A 21,457-nucleotide genomic window follows, 5' to 3' on the forward strand; every position below is an offset into this window, starting at 1 on the left:
GTTATATTATTGAACTGGAGTCCCTAGTCTTTTTTGATGAGTTCTTGGGATGTCTTGGCTTACCAACTGTGCCAGACTTAATGAAAACATCCCCTTACATTTGTAAGGTTATCGATTGACCCATGGCTGCATGGCACAGTGGTCTTCTTCTCACCTGCTAGTTGCACTCTGGATTCTACTGCCTGCTCTGTTATTTAAAGCCCCAACTCTCAAATATGAACACCCACAGTCTGAAACACATTTGCACATCAGGATGCCCATGTTTCGTTTGGGAGAGTGGACCACACTGATGGTGCAGTGCAAAAACAGAAGGCAACTTTTATGCGGCCAAGCTTAGCACATGATTTAATTAGCCTGAGCCGTCTAATCTGGATGGCAAGGGCAAACTATGTCTGTTTTGATGACTTCAAGAGGACTTACTCCATTTCAGAATTGTGTCCTTGTCATTAAAAGTTAAGGTGAATCACCACTAAACTGGTTCTTGAGGCTTAGCTGCAAGTGATTTGCAGGTCAGTGCTGGAAGAATCGGTGAGCAGCATGTGGGCATGATAGATTGGCTAGGGTTTAACTGCTGACTGAAGTTCTCCAGCTTTAAGTTTCTCAGTAGTGTTTAGACATTCACACCAGCTCTGCTGTAACATAGAAGAATAATTTCATTGTCTTTATCTAGCCTATTTAATCAGGCTGACATTGATCTGCTCCTGCTGCAATCGTGTCACCACGGCCTGTGAAATTAACTTTGGGGCAGTGTGATGCTGAAGGGTTTTTCTAACACTTTTTGGTAAGGTTACTCAGTTTTGGTAAAAGCTCTTTCAGAATTTAGAGATGCCAAAGGATATTGTCCGTAATTCTGGCTGAAGTCTAAATTTTGTGATCGACTGCAATGACTTTTTTTATGTTTAACTAAAAAGACCTGATTTCAGATTATCATCTCATCTACATTCAGTTCATTTTATAGAACTTGCAGTCCCCTTTACAGAGTCATTGCTAGCTGGTACCAATCTTAGCAATGCAGGCACAAAACAGGAACCAACCATGGATGGGGCATCAATACTTGCACAATCTCCCATGATCACATTTCGCCAATTTGAAATCTCCTTTCAACCAGACAGCATATGATTGTATTACAACTTCAAGAATTCTTACCATGGAGTGACTAATGAGGTGTCTCAATGTACCTTTGGTGGTAGTTTATGCAATGACCCATTTTCATTTGGCTACTCGAACTACATGCGTACTTACTTGCAAAATACTTCAGCTGATTTCTGAGCATGCATCTAATCATTGCAGGGTTAAAACAATCCCCCACTGCTCTACCATTCTTCATTGCTTCATTGATATAATTTATGTCATGTCATTTTCTTATCCCCGTTTCCAAGTTAGGGTTGCAGTGGCAACAGGCCAAGTAGGTCAGCCCAGACTTTCCTCACCCACAATTACAGATTCCATCTGTTTCTGGGGAATTCCCAGGTGTTCCCAAGCCAGCCAAGAAATATAGTCCCTAGGTGGAGGGGTATGACATGCCCAGACCACCACAGCGGGCTTCTCTCAATCCAGAGGAGCAGCAGCTCTACTCTGAGGCTCTCCAGAACTGCTGAGCTTCTCACCCTATCACGAAGTGTCAAGCCATCCTGCAAAGAAACCTCATTTCTGACACTTGAAATCGCAATTCTATTTTTTTTTTTTTGCTTTCCCAGATCTCATGACCATAGGTGAGGACGAAGGTAAATCAAAAGCATTTTCTTCAGACTTAGTTTCCACTTCACCACCATGCACTGGTACAGCTGCCACTGATCCAATCCGCTTGTCAATCTTATGTTCCCTTTTCCTGTCACTCTTGAAGAAGATTCTGAGATACTTGAAATATTCCACCAAGGGCAGTTGTTTATTCTCTCCCTCACCCTAAAAGAGCAATCCACTTTTCATTCATCATGTTGATCTTCTTCCTCTTCATCTTTTTCCATTTGTATGTGGGGTCAATGTGCTTGATCAACCACCTCCATACAGCTCTCTCCTGCACCTCCTCCTCAATTAAGCCCTTTTCCTTCAGATCTTCTTTTACTTAATCCATCCACCTCCTTTGCTTTCTCTTCCCCTGTCCTTCCATTCCCATCAATCTTTTGACCATATATTCATTGTCTCTCCTAATCACATGTCCATACCACTTCAACCTACTTTCCTGTACTTTCTTAGATATCTCTCACACTTTTGTTCTACCTCTGATTGTCTTACTTCTTATTCTGTCTTTTTTTTTTGTAATTCCACACATCCATCTCAACTTTCTCATTTGTGCCTCATTTAACTTCCTCTTATGTGTTTCCTTTACTGCCCATTTTTCAGCTCCATATATCCCTCATGAAAATACAAATTAAGAAACAGTGTACTCTGCCCTTGATAGGGTTATTGGGACCCACTCCTGGAGCCAAGCCTGGAGGTACTGTTCACCAACGAGTGCCTGGTGGTTGGGCAACCCACATAATCCAGCCTGAAATGGCAATATAGAGCCCTCTTGTGGTCTCACCGCCTGCAATATGAAGGGTGAAGGCTGAAAGCGATGCCAGTTTAGTGGCGGGCACAGGTGGGAAAGACCTAGATGGACTAGACCCAGGTAATGGAAAAATCTTTTATTTAGTTTGAAAGAAACTTTACTTTGGAACTCTGAGCAAGTTGTTAATTCTACTTATTCAAATATGAATGTGCTTTTTGTTTGTATTATTTCTGCTTAACATGTTGGGGATGGTGTCCGTCCCACAAGAACACTGGTAACCATTACAGAAACTGAATCCAAATGTCTAGTGAAATAGCCACAGCTTGAGCATATATTGAAAATGTAATGCTTAAGTGGATTAAATGAGGAGGAGCAGTCGGATTGTCGCAGTCAAGCTGGTAAACAAATTCTGGGTAAAAGAATGTTTTGTCGACTGGCTCAATTGTGCCCTGTTAGGCCTTAATGTGATAAATGCCTTTAATCGTCATGTGTCCCCTCCACCATGTGGCTCCAGCTGTAATTAGAGCAGATCTAATTGGAGCTGAACACTGTGCTATTGTTGAGTGCTCAAAGCTAACTGGCAGCCCTGGCTCTTGGATGTCCAGCCTCTATCCTTTGGCTCTGCCTTGTCTCCTCATATGAGCCAGAAGCAGGCATTATGATGTATTTTGTGTGGTAAACATGGATTTTATTTAGTTGCTCTGGTGGTACATTATTGTAACAGATGTTAAAACCGTTGGCTAATAAGACATGTGTATAGGAGGCTTTGGGAGGATGGGCGTCATGCAGAACTGGAGGGTACACGTGTCCTGTCTTTATCAAGGTTTGGTGCCTTCACTTGCAATACCAGCTCTGATCACGAGCTTGTCCAATGACCCTAATCCATCCGGTTGGCAAAATGTAAGCTGAGCTCCGTGGGACCAGGGAATACGAAAAGCTCTCCTATGTTTAAACTGTACTCCATGAGGTGTGCAACAGATTGTACCCCTAAAGGAGGCCCAACAGTCTCACACTGTTTTCACAGAAGGCAATTGTTATAATAAATCCATCAGAATGGGCACCTGTTTAGGTGGGCAGCTTTTGAAGTTTCCAAACAAGCTTCCTTAAGAAAATGTGGAGAGTTCTGAGTCAGTGAATCATGGATTTGCTGCGTTTCCCATAATCCTGCAGCAGCTACAGTACCTCTAGTGCACAATTTTAAGCATAACATGTAGGAGTTTTCAGCACTTACAAATCTGACCACAATTTCCTCTTTTTATGTCTTTGTGGTCATCTCTATTGTTGTCTGTTCTAAGTGTTAGACAAAGAATCCTTTCTCCCCTCCCTTCATGTGAACAGGTCCATTGTGTGATGTTTGATAGGGGCCTCAGAGTAAGTGGCCTGCTGTTTGTGTGAGTATATGTGATTGTCTGTATTGTTTCTCACTTCATGGTAAATTTCCCCTCTGTGCACATATCGAAAATGTATGTCAAAAATCTAATATGGCTCATTGTCCTCCTTTTGGTCCAACATGGAGCATCTTGGTCTTCTCCTCATTCTCCTAGTATCATTGCTGAGTATTCGTTGAGTAATTTTATGTTCATCTTCTTCCACTTCATCCAGTGCTTCATGGTATAGCCCTTTGAGCTCTGTTAACCCATGAGCCTCATGTTATTTCTTTGTTTTCTGCTGTTTCTGATCCTTCATAGTGTAGCCTGTTTCCTTCCTCTTCCTTGTTCTCCATGAACCTCTTTCACACATATAATCTGGGAAATTCCTGCAATATACACCCCTGGAGTTTATTGGTATTTCCTTGTTCACAAACACCAATACGATAATGATTGCATTCAGGTGAAATGATGGGAATCCTGAAAGGTCCACAAAACGTCCATTGCCACAGGTGTCACAGATTGCTGCCTAAAACAAAGTGCCTTGGAGAGAAGCAATGGTGGACTAGTTACGCATTTTTCATAATGTACTTCATTCACACAGACAAACTGGAGGCACACACAGCAACATCTTTACTGCTTCCAACAGTTTATGAACATTAGTTTCTAGTAGAGCAGTGCCGCATTTCCCATATTTCTTTCCTGCTTCATTGCTGCATGAGTGTGATATTTACATTACCCAAATTACCACCATTACACTTTAACAATTAGTGCATCTTCATTTCACAATATGTAGTTTTTTCTTATTTGCTAATCTTAAAGACAAACTTGAGGAAAATAATCAAAATAGTTACAAACTTTTCTACATCTTTATCCAAGTCTGTTATGATTGGTTCAGTATCTTCATTGGTAGCATGTTGTGTGTGGGGCTGTCTGAAGACATTTTGTATAAGATGACCAGTATTTATTAGGGAGGTTGGTAGCTGTAGAGTTATTTGTTTGGGTGTTGGAAGAGCAAAAGTATTGATCAGTTGGTTGAATTATAGTAATTTTTATGGTAATTCAGTTGGTTGAATTATAGTAATTTTTGTGTGTAGTTGCATTTTTTTCATATTTTCAAGTTCTCTGATATAATGCTGATATTTTATTGCACACCTGTATCTTTATCTCACATTATCTGCGCTAGCACATACTACAATATCTCAGAAATAGGGCAAGGTCCAACACAACAACTCAGGTCATGTAGGCTGCATTGTCTGTCAATGTGTTACACATGAAAACCTCCGAAAAACAACTTTAAACACACTTGAAGCCAGAAGTGTTACTGACTAAGTCTCTGACAACAGAGCCACATGTTACAAAGGAAAATTTTTCAAACATGTTTCCTTAGGTAGAGGTGCTGGGCTGGTTCATATTTTTCATTTGATGTGTCATCATTGTCTCTCTGAGAGCTACATTTTTCCCTTGAGTCCGAGTCCATGACACATTAGATACATTTTCCACCAGTTTTCACTTGTAGCCTTCATTTGCAAAATCTTAGCAAGTCATTGGCAGTCTGAAGCTGGTTGTATGATGTGACATGTCCAGCGAGTCAGTTCAATTAATCTACAACTCATTCAAATAAAATCAAACAGGTTTGCTTTTGTCTTTACTCTCAGGGTGGAGCTCTTTGTACTTGAGAAGTGATAAGCACTTGATGCTCATTCGGACGTTCAATGCATATATTGATGTGATGTGAAATAAGGAACATGGGAGCTCTGGACCTCACAAACAGAAGATAAGCTCATCTCTCTGATGTCTCATGTTTTACATACCATGACAGAATGAAAAAAAGAAAAAAAAGGCTGAGATTAGTACTGAACTCACTGTACTTGTTAACCCTTCATACAACACTGGCTCTGTCAGGCAGCATGATATTGGCTGTCAGGAAACAGTGTGAGAATGACTGTGATTGAAAGTTGGCAGGTAGTCGCATAATTTGACCAGCCCAACAATGTTCAGCCATTTAAATTGACACGGTCTAGCAATGAGATATACCTGAAGTACCCTACGACTAGAAGTCGGGTAATTTGACATCAGCCCAATTCACAGGGTTCATATACCCTAAAGTAAATTATTCTGTCAGCCCGTGTATTTCTTCATGAATTGACTTTGATGTCATTGTTCTTTTATTCTTTTATGCAGTCAGAAGCCAAAGTTAGGCCTTTTCTCATTCTAACCCACTTACCTACTTTTAGTAGCTTTGTGACGTTCGACTGGAGGAGTTTGGGAAGGACACTTCAAGTGTAACTGCTTAAGAACTGGGACAGCCGGGGCCCAGGTTACCAGCTGTCTTATTGAACCAGGCTGTGGGGCTAATTCCCATTAGAGTAGGTTCTTTGCAGATTTCCTGTTCAGGACTGATGGTCACTTGCATTTCTTAGCTACTGTCAGCTTTCTTGACATTGCCTTTATTTCAGGAGGAATCCTGTATAATCAGGGCACGTAGGATAAATAGTTGGGAGTTTGTGGGACTTTACATTGGCTGAACGTTTATCAGGCAGGCTCATCTAGTCACCTAGCCTTATTAAGGAGACAGAAGGTAGAGGTGAGTGGCCCAGCTCAGCTGAAATCATCCTACGTGCTCGAATGCCTGCCCAAGCTAAGGTCATCTACTTATCTGCTGACAGTCCTGATTTGAAAGTGATGTGTCAACTTTGAAAATTGCTGTAACAGGGCAACAGCTGGATAAAATTAGACCCAGTAAAGCAAGTGTGTGACGCCGATGCAGTGACTCTTGTCCGCCCAGAAAAGCAGCTTTCCGTTTAGCAAAAAAAAGAAAAACTCAGAGGAGTGCATTACTGCTACCGTCTCAGGTCGCTGAGCTGGTCTCGGGTTTAGAGGGCTTAATGTGTCTTCCACCTTTAATGACATATACTCTGAGTTAAGTCTGGTAAAGCTCTTATCTATAACCTGTTTTTTTTTCTGTTCAGGTGGCATTTCTTTTTTAAGTCACCATCCACTTTCAGATAAGAAATGCTAAAAGCTTGGTCTCCACTGTAAACATCGACTTGCTAAAAGGACATCTGTTTAATTACACTGTCACTAGTCCTTACTCAATTTTTTAAGCTGATGTTTTTATTCTTAATTAGTACAAAATGTCATATTTTCCTGATGCCTTTCCTGGAAGTCCCAGTTTACACATTGTGCGTCAGTGGAAGAACAAAACAGACACATTTGTGGTTGACATTCAAACCCTGTATTTACTTGGAGTCCCACACTGCCTGCAGGATAAACATTTGTTCACCGAGACTATCTTGGAGTAGCTTGCCCCTGTGTGTCAGGTGACAATGTTTTCCCCTAAGGGCAGCAAGCATTACATGTAAGCAGATGTACAACTGGAACCTTTGAATGTCGTGCTGGAAGGTTAACATTAGTTTACATGCAGCTGAATCCTGCATGACTGGGTGGTGCAGCAGTTGTTGCTTCAGCCTTAAAGATTCAGCATCCTGGGTTTGAATCCTGGCACACTCAACCTGTGTCTACCTGGAAATTAGGTATATTAGGTATACTGTACTCTTAAATTGACTTGAGTGTGTGAGGCCTTATGCATTTTCCACCCTTGTGCTTAGTGCTACTGGACCAGACTCTGGCCAACCCCTGTGCCCCTGAATTGGATTAAGTGGATTTAGATATCTTAATGTGTGTATGAATTCATCTGTAAAGTAACCAAAGTCATCTGTTTTGCTTATAGATCTGGATCCACATCTGGTACAGCAGTTCTCTTCTGAAGGAATTTCCAACTACAGTGTCCTGCTCCTTCACCCAGAATCGGATACTCTGTATGTAGGAGCCAAGAATGCCATCTTCGCTCTGAAGACCAAATCCCTGAACGAGAATCCAAGAACTGTAAGTATTTGGGTTTGTAGAGTGAAGGGTGGGCCTGGTAGCAGACTAAAGGATGTGTGTGGCAGTCCAGTGGAACAGTTTGTTGAGTGGCATTTAGTAGAAGAGACCCAGATGAAGAGTTCTGATGGAGAGGGGTATTGTGTGAAGTGTGTAGGGCATGACGGAAAACTGTTATTATTTTCCGATTGGGTGACACCTTGAACTGAGGGGACTTTCAATTGCATGGTACACTGCAATTGTTTACACATATTTTACACTTTCTAATGGTCACACAGTGGGTTGGAGACGGGAATCTCCATCAAGAATCTGCATCTTTGTATTTTAAATGTTAATTCCTTGTTCACTACACCACACTGCCTGTGTAAAATAATTGAGCTTACTGGAAAACTGGTCTATTTGACAAGGCCCGGCATTGTGGAGGGGACATTAGTTCAGTGGGCAGGCAGGCTCCAGTTCTGGTGGAAATTAACTTGATCAAAAATTAAAATGGTTTGTGACTATGTATTGTTGTGAACCTTTGCCTTTATATAACTTCTTTATAGTGCCCCACGTGTCCAGCCTTATGTCCATGTGGACAGCTGCTTTAGGCAAAGAGACTTACCTACTCAGTACAAGCAGACCAAACGTTTAAGCTACACCTGTGCCAATCACTAAAGCAGGTGCCCACTCACCACACTGCTTTTGATTGGAGGCTTCCCACCTCAGCTGCAAACCCCTGTGGGAACATGGCAGTCACCCACCCAGGTTCAGTGTCTGCAAAAAGTATTGAAATATTTCACATTTTGTTGTTATACAACAGTGAATCACTGTGGATTTAATATGACTGTTTTGACACTGATCAACATAAAAAAGACTTTTTAATGTCGTGATGGATGGCAGGCAGGGTCTGACATCCCTGCCAGAATGGGGTCCCCTTTCCATGACTGGCCAGAGGGCCAGGTGGTAAATGGACATTGAAAGGGCATGGGCATTGGATGCCATCCAAAGAATGGGTATGCTGGTTTAGATGGAGGCCAGCTTAAGGGAAGAATAGTGGGAACTGAATTATTACATATTCCCCTGAACTGCTAGATGGCAGCATCCCTGGAGGCAGGTACAATAATGGACGCCTGCAGGTCATGCTGGGAGTTGTAGTGCTGTAGAGCAGCCCTGTGGGTGTCTCTGGGTGCCACCAGGGTGCACTATTAAGGGGCTTTGCCCTGTGTTCTTTGGGACTTCCCATCGTCCATCGGGCTATTCCTTGGCACTGGAAGTACTCCTGGGTCCAAGGTAAAAGGAACTGCCTTGCCACATCCGAGCAGTTGGTGTCTGGTAACAGGAGGACAAAGATCGCCTGGAGCTGTGGTGGAGGGGAAAGAGAGCGATAATAGAGGAATCGTGTGTATTGAGAGCCACTGTGAAGGTATTGTGGATAATAAATTGTTTATTTGAACCTGGGACTGATGTTTGTGTGGTGGTGTATGAGGTTTGGGTAGCTGCAGTGCCTCCTACTGGTCACAGTGTCAAAGTGTAAATAGATCTCTGCAAAGTGTTATAAATTAATTACAAATATAAAAAAACAAAGTAATTGATTGCACAAGTATTCACCCCCTTTAATATGACACACCTGGATCGTTAGTATGTTTGGACTGTTTTATTTATTAAGCCTTCCACCTTTTAACCAACACATGGTTGCAACAGTCATCTATACTGTAACAGTCCAGTATGACTTTCTTTTGGCCAGCAATATGCAAAAGCAGAGCCAATCCTAGCAGCAGCAGTAAGCACAACTCAAAATCCAAGGCAGGACAAACTCAAAATTTCTGCACCCCATCATGGATACTTTAGTGCTACCAGTCAACCTAACCTGTCTTTAGGTTATTTTAAAAGTAAAAGTAAAATATTAAACAACTAATACATAAAAATAACTGCTGTGTCTTGATGTGTCCTTGCCACATGGCTGGTGTGTGTGTTGTGTGACCAAGTGGAGTAGTGTATTCTGGACCTCTGTCTCATCATAATGCATTATTTCATGTGGATGGGTCACTTTTTAAGATTTTGCTGAAAAAATGAGTGTTTGTTGTGGTCACCTCTGCTCTAGTACGGTATGGACCACTTTGTAAGCCCTTCTAATGCAGATCATAAGGATATATACAGAATTTCTTTTCCAGGTGAATTCTTAAAAGCCTTGATTGTGTACATGAGGAGGTGTGACCTGTGGTTGGTGAGTGCCCAGTTTGGACTTGGCCCTTGCCTCAGCCCAGTGCTTCTTGAACCTCCTTTGACATAGTATTGCAGTGGGCAGATTGGAATATTAATATATTTATGAATAAATGATTGTATCCTGGAGTTTTTTTTCCTTTTATTTGACTGGTGCAGTATCTCTTGAGAATAAGTTTTATGGTTGTGTAATTGTCATTGAAACAGATTTCTGCCCACTACAGTCAGCAGAGATGAGTAATTCTGTACATTTCCTGTCTCACACAGCTTATTTCTGAAAGGTGATGCTGTTTTAGCAATTTGTCCTTAATGCATTCTCAATAAAGATGACACATCCTTCAGTGGTGAGTGTGCTGTGCAGTAAAGTAGATTAAACCACAGTATAGTAATGCGTTATGAGCACTGGAACCTTTGAAAAAGATCTGTGCTTCTGTATTAATTTGGCTTGAAATGTGATCTAATCTTTGTAATTCCGAATAATTTGATATAGCACACATTTTGTATTTTTGCTATGGTCACTAAATCACACTGCCTTCCTTTACTCAAGTTCTCATAGTGCTTTAGGATATTGTTAATTTCTTGTATAAAACCATTTTGTATCACAGATTTACACATTTACATTGGTTAATATAGATGTAGTGTTTGAAAAATAATTTGTAGGCCACCAGACATACAGTACTCATCAGTATATTCCAACTATTGCATTATTAACATATGCTTTTTGCCTCATATGTTTCATTTAAGCTACTCAAAAAATACAAGAGTGGGTGAAAGAAAAAAGTATACACAATAAAAATAGCGAACAAAACAAGAAAACTGTGCACTGACAAGCCTTTTGGCTGCCTACCGGAGTCATTGTCTTCTTTCTTTTCATTTTTTCCCACTTCTATGTGGGGTGGATTTGCTTGATCAACCTTCTTTCTTCATCACATGTCCATACGTCTTCAACCTACTTTTCTGTACTTTCTTAAATATTTCTCCCACTTGTGTTACACCTCTGATTGTCTCGCTTTTTATTCTGTCATTTTTTATAACTCCACTCATCCATCTCAACATTGTCATGTTCTGCCACATCTAACCTTTTTCTGCTGTGCTTACTTTACTGTCCATGCCTCAACTCCATACACCATTGATGGTTTTACCACTGTCTTAAAAACTTGACCTTTAACATTCACCTTAATTCTTCAATCACACAATACTCCTGATACCTTCTTCCAGTTGTTCTATTCACAGTGCACTCAATTGATTATCTCTGCATCTAATTTTTCCATCTCAGTCTACCACTGATCCTAGATGTTTAAATGTATCCACTTATTTCAATAGCTCTTCCTGTAGGCAAACTTCGGAATCTTGATCATCATTAAACCTGATAATATTCTGTCTTATTACTATTTATCTTCAATACTCTTATCTTCCAAAGCCCTTCATTCTTCTAACTTCCTGTCGACTTCTTCTTTCCTGGTGCTACACAACACAATGTCATCAGCAAAAAGCAAGCACAAGGGAGATTAGTCTTTTATCTCAAGACTCAACACATCCATAACCAGATCAAAGAGGTCAGGACTTAAAGAAGATCCCTACTCTAACTGGGAATTTTTCCTGTTACCCCAACACTGCTTTTAACCCAAATCTTCACTCCCTCATACATATTGTGGGCAATCCTCACATATGTCTCTGGTACTCCTTTCTCTCTCATGCACTTCCAGACCTGTTGATGTGACACTCTTATCACAAACCCCTCTCCAAATTGATAAGCGCCATATGCAGACTTTTCTGTTTTTCTCAGTGTTTCTCTATGAGCTGTCAGTTGTTCCTCTCCCTTGTATAAAACTGTTCCTTCCCTGTGATGGTCTGTTCCCTAAGCCTTCTCTCTATAACCTTTACCCAAATTTCCATTACATGTGACATCAGATTTATCACTTTATAGTTTCCAGAATCTTGACTATCACCTTTCGCATATAAATGGGTATAATCACACTATTCTTCCACTCCTCTGGTACTGAGTATCAAACAGAGGTGTTCCTTCTCACCTACTGAACTTCTCTTCTTCCTCACAGGGCAAGCCCCCCCAACTCCAGGCCCACTTTTAAGGTTATGCTGCATTAAATTAGCCTTGGACGTCAGATGTCAGAGCTGGGAGTGGCATCACACCCCAGTTGCTGTGTTCCAGTAAAAGATTCGGAAAATCAATATGGGCGCTTCCAGAAAAGCCTTTGTTGTGCTTGCTCCATTGGAATACACAGCAGTTGATAACAACAGAATACACATTATTTTGTGCATCCGAACACTGTGGCAACATACCCACAGATAGAAGTTAGATAGTATTGTGTGCACGACTGATATAAAGAGACACAAATACAGTAGACAGAAGTGCTAATAAACAGTATAATACTACAGCTTTCAGTAATATTTGCAGTATACATCTCCATTTTGGATTGACGTCATGATCTGAAGTCGGGCAAACTCAGGCATGACAGACCAGCCCAGGGTTTCCAAGTTGGGACTCCAACTTAATGGGGCATTCCAGTTGAAAATACTGACTAGGAACTCTGAAATTCTGACATCCCACTTGAAATGGAATAGTCCTGAGGCTACTCTAGTGCCAGCCAGCCTGGAGGCACTTCTAGTTCACCTCTGTTCACACAGAGAGTCCTGCAAATGCTACAGTTCCCTCTGAGGGAACCTTAACTCTTAGAGCAGAAGATTGCTGCTGGACACAAGTGACCTAGAGGATCATTGCTCTTGTAGAGCTCAACCCCAACCAAGAATCTTTTGTAATGATATTCTGGCTAGAAAAGGGTAACAAATCTGAGACCTATTCTGTCACAGATTTCTCTCTCTCCACCTAAATACTGTATATACCTTATATATGTGTGTATGTATGTGTGTATGTATTACATATTTAGTGACCCAAGTTCAAATCCCATACCTAGCCACTGCCAAAATACCTTTGTGTGCTTTCTGTGTGTTAAGTTAATTGACTAGCTTGACCTTAGAGCTGATATTGTAAAGATAGGCTTCAGCCCACTGTGACCCAGGATTTGGATTAAGTTTATGGCATATTTTTTTTTTGTTTGTGCATGAGGCCATAACTCCTTAAATGGGAGCAATTTTAGAATTAATATAGTAGGTGACATTCTAAGTTTGTCTTTTATGTGATGTGTTTCATGTGTTGTGGTAAGTGTTGACTTTTGATGATGTTATCTGACTTATTTTTTGTACGTAATTCTGGAAAATTCAAAAAAGTCAGAGTGGCAGTCCTGCAATTTATTTCTGTAATACACAGGGCAGGAAGGAAAGTACTAGAAGTCCTAGTATTTCTCATGGGGGTATAAATAGATAGATAGTCAGTACTTCATTTGTACCAAGAGGGAAATTTAGCTTTTTGCATAAGCTAAACAAATGAATATTATAACAACAACCCCCTCAAATACACATAACAATTACAAAAAAGAAGAAACCTTCTGAAATGAATTAGGATAAAAGAGAAGTCCCAGTGAGGAATTTTGAAGGCCTGTTGCTGCTTGTATAAATTTGTCTTGACATGCTTTTGCTGAATGTGTGAGTGTGTCAGAGAGAGGATGTGCAGCATTGTTAATAATGTCACTCAGTTTTGTCTACAGTGCATCCCATAACTGATTTTGCCCTTCTAATTAGCTTGTTGATTGGGTGGGTCTCCTTAAAGTGAAGATCACACTGGCCATCACAGAATCGTAGAACATGTAAAGAAAGTCACTACCCACATAAAAGTAACCTATAGTTATTGTACACACATAAGAGTGCATTTAGGTTGTCTATTCTTCTCTCCAGTCACCCATTTTCATACCACCTCATTCTTATACAAATCGTGGTTAACAGCAGTAGATGCCAGTGCAATGGAGGGCACACACCCAGACTTACTTACAAGCCCCCAAATAACCTAACATGTACATTTTTTATGATGTGGGAGTAAAATGGAATCCCTGGAGAAAAACCACACAAGAAACAGCGAATGTTAACACTCCATTAGAAGGGGTCTAGGCCAAGATTCAAACTCGGACTCTGGAGCTGGAGGCAGCAGTACCCAGACAAACACTGGGTTTTCTCCCCCATGCCAGTGACATGCATATTCTGCTATTTGGAGACTCTCAAGTTGTTCCAGTGTGACTGCTGTCACACACATGTGCCTTTGGGACAGCTTAAAGGCTCTGTTGATGGCAATGTGTCACCGATCCACAGGGTGGCGCTGTATACTAATACCTCTTCTTTTCCTCCCTCTACTGACCAGATGATTGACAACCTTAAAACCCCTGAGTTCACATTCTGTGTCCATCCACTTGGACCCACCTGTTCCTGCCTGGCCTTTATTTAACCATAAGTGTCGCCATCTTGAATAGTCTAATTTCAGACTTGCGATGTTCATTTTGATGAAAAGCACTTTATTGTTTTTTTCATTTACAATATACAGGGTTGCGGAAGTCGCCCGAAGCCTTTATCTCTCATTGTCCTCTTTCACACTGCATTGAAATTAATATCCCATTTTGTATAATTGAGATGAGAATAACATTTAGTTTGTCAAAAGTACATTTTAGATGCTTTCTGAATTTAGAAATGAAATAAATGGCACTGCACCCTTAAGAAAGTAGATGTAGGCCTGTATCAGGTTGCATTTAGCATTCCATGAGATAATTCTAACTTCAGCAGCGTGCAAGTAGGTAATGAAACAAAAAACCTAGCCAAATGCTAGTGCTTAAAAAAATATACTTGCAAAAAGTTTAAATTGGCAGCTTTCATTTGTTACCATTTTTGTCTGCCAGATCTTCTTCTGGTTTCTTCAGTAGAGTCAAACATAAAAGTGTTTTCAGAGAAACAGTTACTTAGGAACACTTGGTCCTTAATAAAAATATACAATATGTGATGTAGAGATAAATAAAGATGATTTATTATCATACATTTGGGGTGATGTTGGCATTATGGTTAACACATCAGAGAGACCCCAGTATTACGTTAAATGTGTAATAATTAACACAACATTCTCAATCCCATTTATTCGAAATGTGCGTAGTCAAAACTTACCCTCACAACATCAGATAGCAAGGCAGGAGAAAACTCAAGGCCAAAAATCATTAATATCCCAACACGTATATTTGGGATGTGGGAGGAAAGCTGGAGGCCTAGAAGGAAAACATGCAAACTCCATATGGATACCATCTGGGCATGGGATTCAAACAATATGTTGAGTCTGTGAGATGGCAGCACTAAACACTGTGCCACTATCCCACCCCTATAATAATCTTGTAATACTGACAACATGAATGTGACTACAGGTTTTGGATACCCCACAGTCAATAATAACATTACTTCATGTTCTAATGTACTACCACTGTATAAACTACTTCTAGGGTGCCTAAAATGTCAGTAGGCCGAGCTGTCCTCTTGGGTGATTACTTGAGAGCTGAGGCCACTGTCCCTCTATATCCCGCCTGAGTACTTTTAGGCTTGTTGTCTCTACCGTCTTTTATGAACAATACTCATGGTTTACATACCACTCATAGTCTTACTCACAGGGTCTTAATAGTGCAGCTTTCTTTGTTTTACTCAACAGCTCAGTATCTGTCGTCATTGTGGGGCCTTAGTAAGGTGAATTGTTTGTTTTAGTCTCACCGAGTGACTGGGCTGCATTATCTGCCATCATGCAGGTGTGTCTCACAGTGCCCTTTTGTGCTTTTTTTCTGTTTTTCAGATCCACTGGAACGTGTCAGAGATCAACCACAAGTCGTGCAGAGACAAAGGAAAGAGCGAGGTAAGCGGGCCTTGTCACATTTCACTTGTTAAAAGTCAGACATGAGCCCCTGCACAGAGTGACAGTCACCCAGTACAAGCCTGCCTTTGAAAATTTAGATTAAAAGAAAGTAAGCAACACCTCAAAGTGAAAATCTCCAATGTTAGGCTTTAGTGTACGAGAAGTACGTTTTCACTGAGTGCACTGAGATATTTTAATCCTGAACATAAATATATTGCATCAGCCTCTTGGAAGGACAAAGTAATATATTTATGACATTCTTTAAAAAAACAGAACTGAACCTTGTCTGCCAGAGTAATAATTATCTGTCTGTATCACAGGAGACTCTTGCATCATGACTGCAAAACAGGTGCTGTCAGAAGGCCATTTTAAGAATCCACAGAAAAATGTTTTCTCTCGCAGAAGATAGGGAAGATGGCCTTAAAGCAACATTTAAGGTGGGAGTTCTCAGTGGCCAGTTTAAACTGGACCATTAGTGAAATGTCCCAGTCTGTAGTTCCATTTATATAGCACCTTCAATGGCTAATGCCATTCAGTTCACTCAAATCAATCATTTTCTATCCCACTTAATCCTAAACAGAATTGCAGGAGTCTGCTGGAGCCTACCCCACCTAGCATAGGGCACAAGGCAGGAACAAATCCTGGACAGGGTGCCAGTCCATTACATGGTGAACACAAACACACACACACACCAACCACACACTGGGGCCAGTTTAGGATTTCCAGTTCACCTCATGTCTTTGGACTGTGGGAGGAAACCGGAGCACCTGGAGGAAACGCACACAGACATGGGGAGAACATGCATATTCCATGCAAGGAGGACCCAGGGTGCAAACCCCAGTCTCCTTACTGCAAGGCAGCAGCTCTATCACTGTGCCACCGGGCCAACCCATTCGATTCAATTTTATTTTTCCAAGCGGAAGATTTGGTTTATCAGCATGTATTACAAAGAGACTACAACATAACATTAAAAAAACACATCAACAAAGAATGCAGCCATTAAGCATAAACTTGGTACAAATAAACAAAATGTAGCAGTGAGCATAATATTCTGGTGAAACATTCGATCAAACATATTAGACATAAAAATTAAACCAACATTAAAACTTGACTGATGAATGATTCAAATGCTATCTCTTTCTCCTTTTGTTTTGAGGTTGTGGATGTTTAATAAAATTTAACTTATTTAGAAGATTAATAGCAATTGGAATGAAATAGTTTTGCAGTCCTTGATATACGCTGTTAGTATACAACTTATGAAGTGCCAGTGAAGGAATTCCTTGGGCATCAGTGTAATCATTCTTTGTTATATGGCACTATTCATGGCTACCACCTTTGCAGTCCACAGTGTAAGTTCACATTTTGCAATTTAATAAGCAGCAATGATGAAATGCTATTGTCTTGTTATATATCAACTTGTGTTGCAATATCAGTTGCAATCATTGATTGGAGATGTTTTGTCTTGTATGATCTATGTGACCCTATTACCCCCTTTATATTCTTTATTATGTAGACCTTAATAAAATGTCTAAAATCCCATTCACATACCACTCTGTGATCAGGTACTTTAGCCACATGCCTGTCTCAATATGGCTGCTAAAATTGAGTTGTCTTCATCATGGTGTTCTTTTCATGGCCAGATGGCATGAGAGAGAGATAAAGGTAAAGTGACCAGCTTTATACCATTCTTATCACAAATCACAAGTCAGTGGAGTGTCATGGTACAGAATGGCCTTTGATTCAAAACCAATTAATAGCCATGCTTCATTTAGACCAAGTCAATTCAAGTTAAGTTGGGGAGCATGCACTGGCACAGTGCATTGCCGCACCCACTACATGACGAAACAACTCGGGATCCCGCTTTGCAACCCCCCAGGCAGACATGCGGTCCAGTCCCACCCTCCGGAAATGACCCACAACCTGCCGCAACCACTCATTCAACACAATGTCAAACTAACGGTACCCAAGAATTTTCCGGAGAGACACACTACCAAAGGAGTACAGTCTTCATCTCAGGTCACTGGACAGTGTCCATGTCTTGCAACCATATAGCAAGACATGAAGCACCTGGACTCTAAAGACCTGGGGCCTCATGTATAACGCCGTGCGTAGAACTCACACTATAACATGGCGTAAGCACAAAGCGGGATTGTGCGTATGCACAGAAAAATCCAGATGCAGGAATCTGTGCGCACGCAAACTGTCACGTTCTTCCACTACATAAATCCCGATCAGCGTGAAAAGTAACGCACGTGCACGCGCCTTCTGTCCCGCCCCAACTCCTCCCAGAATTACGCCTCTTTGAATATGCAAATCAATATAAATAGCCTTCTGTGAAAAGACAATGGGGAAAGCACGGGGGAAAATATAAGAATTTCAGCGAATACCAAGTGGAGGCAAAGGAAAAACGTACTATTTGTTGGTTTAAACAGTGGTATAATCAACAAAAGGAAGTTGATCGAGTGACATAGTGTCGGAGAAACTCTAAAGCTCAAATTCACAAAGTTGCACATTGCCCGAAATAAAAAAGAAATCACATATCAAAGTCGCCATGAAAAGGCAAGTCGTAGCCCACCGTCTGAGTGTCATATGAAAGCTTATTAGGGTACAGACAAAAAAAATAGGCACACAGTGGGAAAAAAGCACGAAATGTCAACTTTAATCTCGAATTTCCACTTTAATCACGTAGTTTATTTTGCCATTAAAGTAGAACATCATAAACTTCATCTTAAAATCGTTTTATTTTACTAGTTTCTCAAGTAGCACGTTAATGCTTTGTTCTGTATTTGATCTTCTATGTGCTCTATGTGTGAATCACTACGTGCTTCCGTTCTTTCTCTTTCTCCGACTGGACACAGAATCCATTGCATTCGTGATATTACAGCTCTCGGAATAATTAAATACTGAGATGTATACGTGATATCTTTTTCATGATGATAGAATGAAAGCATGTTATTAAACATGGGAACACGGTGGCGCAGTGCTTGTTCATATCTCACGCAAGAGGCTTGCTGCGCCATGTACGACCTTCAATGAAATAATTTATCACAGCAGTACTGTCTCTTTCAAACGTACTAACCTCCAATTCCTGTCCTAACTTTTCTCTCTCCAAATACCCAATCGCCACACAATCAGCTCTGTAATAGACGTGAAGCCATCTGTAAGCTTAGAACGCCGATTCTTCAAAACTTTTAAAGAACATTGAAATATCTTCGTAGTACATGTTTAATTATTCTATCGGTCTATCCTTCCAGTGTCGCGTCAGCACCAGCAATAATACAGCGCAAGGCATGAGCTATCTGTGAACTAGCTAGCGCTGCGGCACCGTGTCCTCACATGTTTAATTATTAACAATACTGATTATTTAAATGAAGTTAAAGTTTTAGCTGTATAATATAATCAACATATTTTGCTGCATTTCATCTTAAAAATGATATAGTCATCATACGTATGTAAATACGCGCTTTATAAAGTGGCGCAGGTTGTGCAATATTATAACTTAGTGCAAGTTTACAGTGAGGTGATTGTACTTATAGGTAAACAGTTCTACAAGGAGCACTTGTTGGACTGATTGAGTGCGTTTAGAGTTCTTGGTATGAAACTTTTTCTAAACCGCGAAGTCCGTACTGGGAAGTCTCTAAAGCGTTTTGCCATGGCTGAGTCAGCGTCTGCTTCATGCTGTGTACCGATATTTCTCTTTCCAATCACCTACTGCTGTGATTCCCCACTCAGATACAGTGATATAAATACTCCGAGTGGTGCAGTGAGAGTAATATGGAAAAAGATGATCTGCTGTGGCAACCCTTAACGGGAGCAGCTGAAAAAAGAAGAAGTGCAGTGCCAGTAACAACGCTAAAGCAGTTACGGTATTTGTAATACTATGGCTATTCCCTGGACCATTATATTGCTGCAGGTTAATTACAATCAGATGCATTACACTAATAAACAATATGCAGTTAGTTTCAGTGGATTTATAAAGCCGCGCCAGGAATGTGGATCTAAGAAAGACCACACAGGAACAGTAGCACTGCTTTGACGCTGGGTGCCGCCAGTCTGCAAAACCGAGAGGAGAAATTGCGTACGCCAAGGTATGAGTTACCGTGGAAATGTGCGTGGCTTTACGCCAAGTTTAGGTTTTATACATCGCGATTTGAGCGTGGAAACATTCGTACGCAACATTTCTGTGCGTACGCACCGTTTATACATGAGGCCCCAGGACCTTCGTCCTTTTGCATAGATATTGGGAGTGCCACACACCCCTTTCCAGTGACCTCATGACCCCCCATGCTCACCCAATCTGTCTATTGACTTCATAGGAAGAGTCACCAGAGACATGAGTGTCACTGCCAAGGTAAGTAAACCTCTCGACAAAGTCGACACTCTCTCTGCAAACAGACACACTGCTAATGGCTGTGCCCAAGAGGTAATTAAAGGCCTGTGTCTTGGTTTTTATCCAGGACACTCGCAAGCCCAGACATTCAGTCTCTCGAGCGCCCCGATCAGAGCCTCCATTGACTCCGCGAAGATCACGGCATCGTCAGCATAGTCAAGATATGTGAATATTTCTTCACCAACAGATGCCCCACAGCCGCTGGACCCCACGACCTTGCCCAACACCCAGTCCATACAAGCATTGAACAGAGTAGGAGCAGAACACACCCCTGACGAACCCCAGAATCAACAGGGATAAACACAGAGGTTCTGCCTCCACTCTGCACTGCACTCACAATACCAGTGTACAGGCCGGCCATGATATCCAGCACCCTCGAGGGGATACTGTGAACCGTCAGGATGTCCCACAGGGCAGCTCAATCAACTGAGTCAAACGCTTTGTGAAAATCAACAAAGGCTGCAAAGAAATTCTGATAATATTCACGACCAATAGAATTAATTTACTTGTCCCTTTCTGGGCCATTTACCAATTAAAGCACTCTGTACTACTCATCCACCAGTTGCTTTGTTTGGGCAGTTTATGGCCTTCCTGGAGTGGATGGCTTGTAGGTTCATGCAAGTCCAAGCACAGTCACCCTTGCCAAGCTGGACTGATGCTCCATCCCCACCGCCTTTAATTTCACATCCTAAGTCAGTCTGTAAAGACTTGGAGGGTTGGTTAGGTAAACATCAAAGCACTGCAATTCTAATCAATGAAGTTAAACCTGCCTCCTAAAACACTTAATACTGCATTTGGTTTATCTAGCATACGAAAAAAGACACAAAATATATATCAACTTAAATGCTAGATATACACTCCATTACAGAAGATTTTGGTATATAATTTTACCAGCAACAGTGAAATTGATTTAATTAGCAGTGCTGATTTGTCCTTTTCTATATTGCTGATTTATAAACATTAAATAAGTAGAACACTTCTTTGGATAATTTATTGAATTGTTAAAATGTTTATAGCAAACTCAACTTAGTCTTCATGATCAACTTTTTCTAGTTTTCCATAACACTCTCAGTGAAATTTCTTGACTAGAAAGATATTTCTTGTTAGAGTATGCACAATTTTCATTGTGCCTTGTTCTGCTAGCCTGTTTCTGGGCTGCTTGGCCCATCTCTTCAACCTGACAATGTCCTCTACTCAGATGTGCACATGTGTAGCCTGAACTTCTTAAGTCTGCCTCGAAGGGTAAAGGCCTTTTAAGCAATCCATTGATTGATTTTTTTTTTTGCAATGCAATTTAAAGCTTGCATGAATTTGCACATCTTGCTGTTTTGGAGTAGTTGTCA

The 21,457-nt window shown here is 40.9% G+C and overlaps 1 protein-coding gene across 1 annotated transcript in view; it reads left to right on the forward strand.

Moving 5' to 3' along the window:
* sema4f (sema domain, immunoglobulin domain (Ig), transmembrane domain (TM) and short cytoplasmic domain, (semaphorin) 4F) overlaps positions 1 to 21,457 on the forward strand; it is a 133,219-nt gene that overhangs the window by 47,510 nt on the left and 64,252 nt on the right. The window contains exons 2-3 of the mRNA XM_051928472.1: positions 7,589 to 7,743; positions 15,665 to 15,724. Coding sequence (XP_051784432.1) covers positions 7,589 to 7,743; positions 15,665 to 15,724 — 215 coding nt within the window. The remainder of the gene's footprint in view (positions 1 to 7,588; positions 7,744 to 15,664; positions 15,725 to 21,457) is intronic.

The sequence above is a fragment of the Erpetoichthys calabaricus genome, chromosome 5 (genome assembly GCF_900747795.2).
Source record: "Erpetoichthys calabaricus chromosome 5, fErpCal1.3, whole genome shotgun sequence".
Taxonomy (NCBI): domain Eukaryota; kingdom Metazoa; phylum Chordata; class Cladistia; order Polypteriformes; family Polypteridae; genus Erpetoichthys; species Erpetoichthys calabaricus.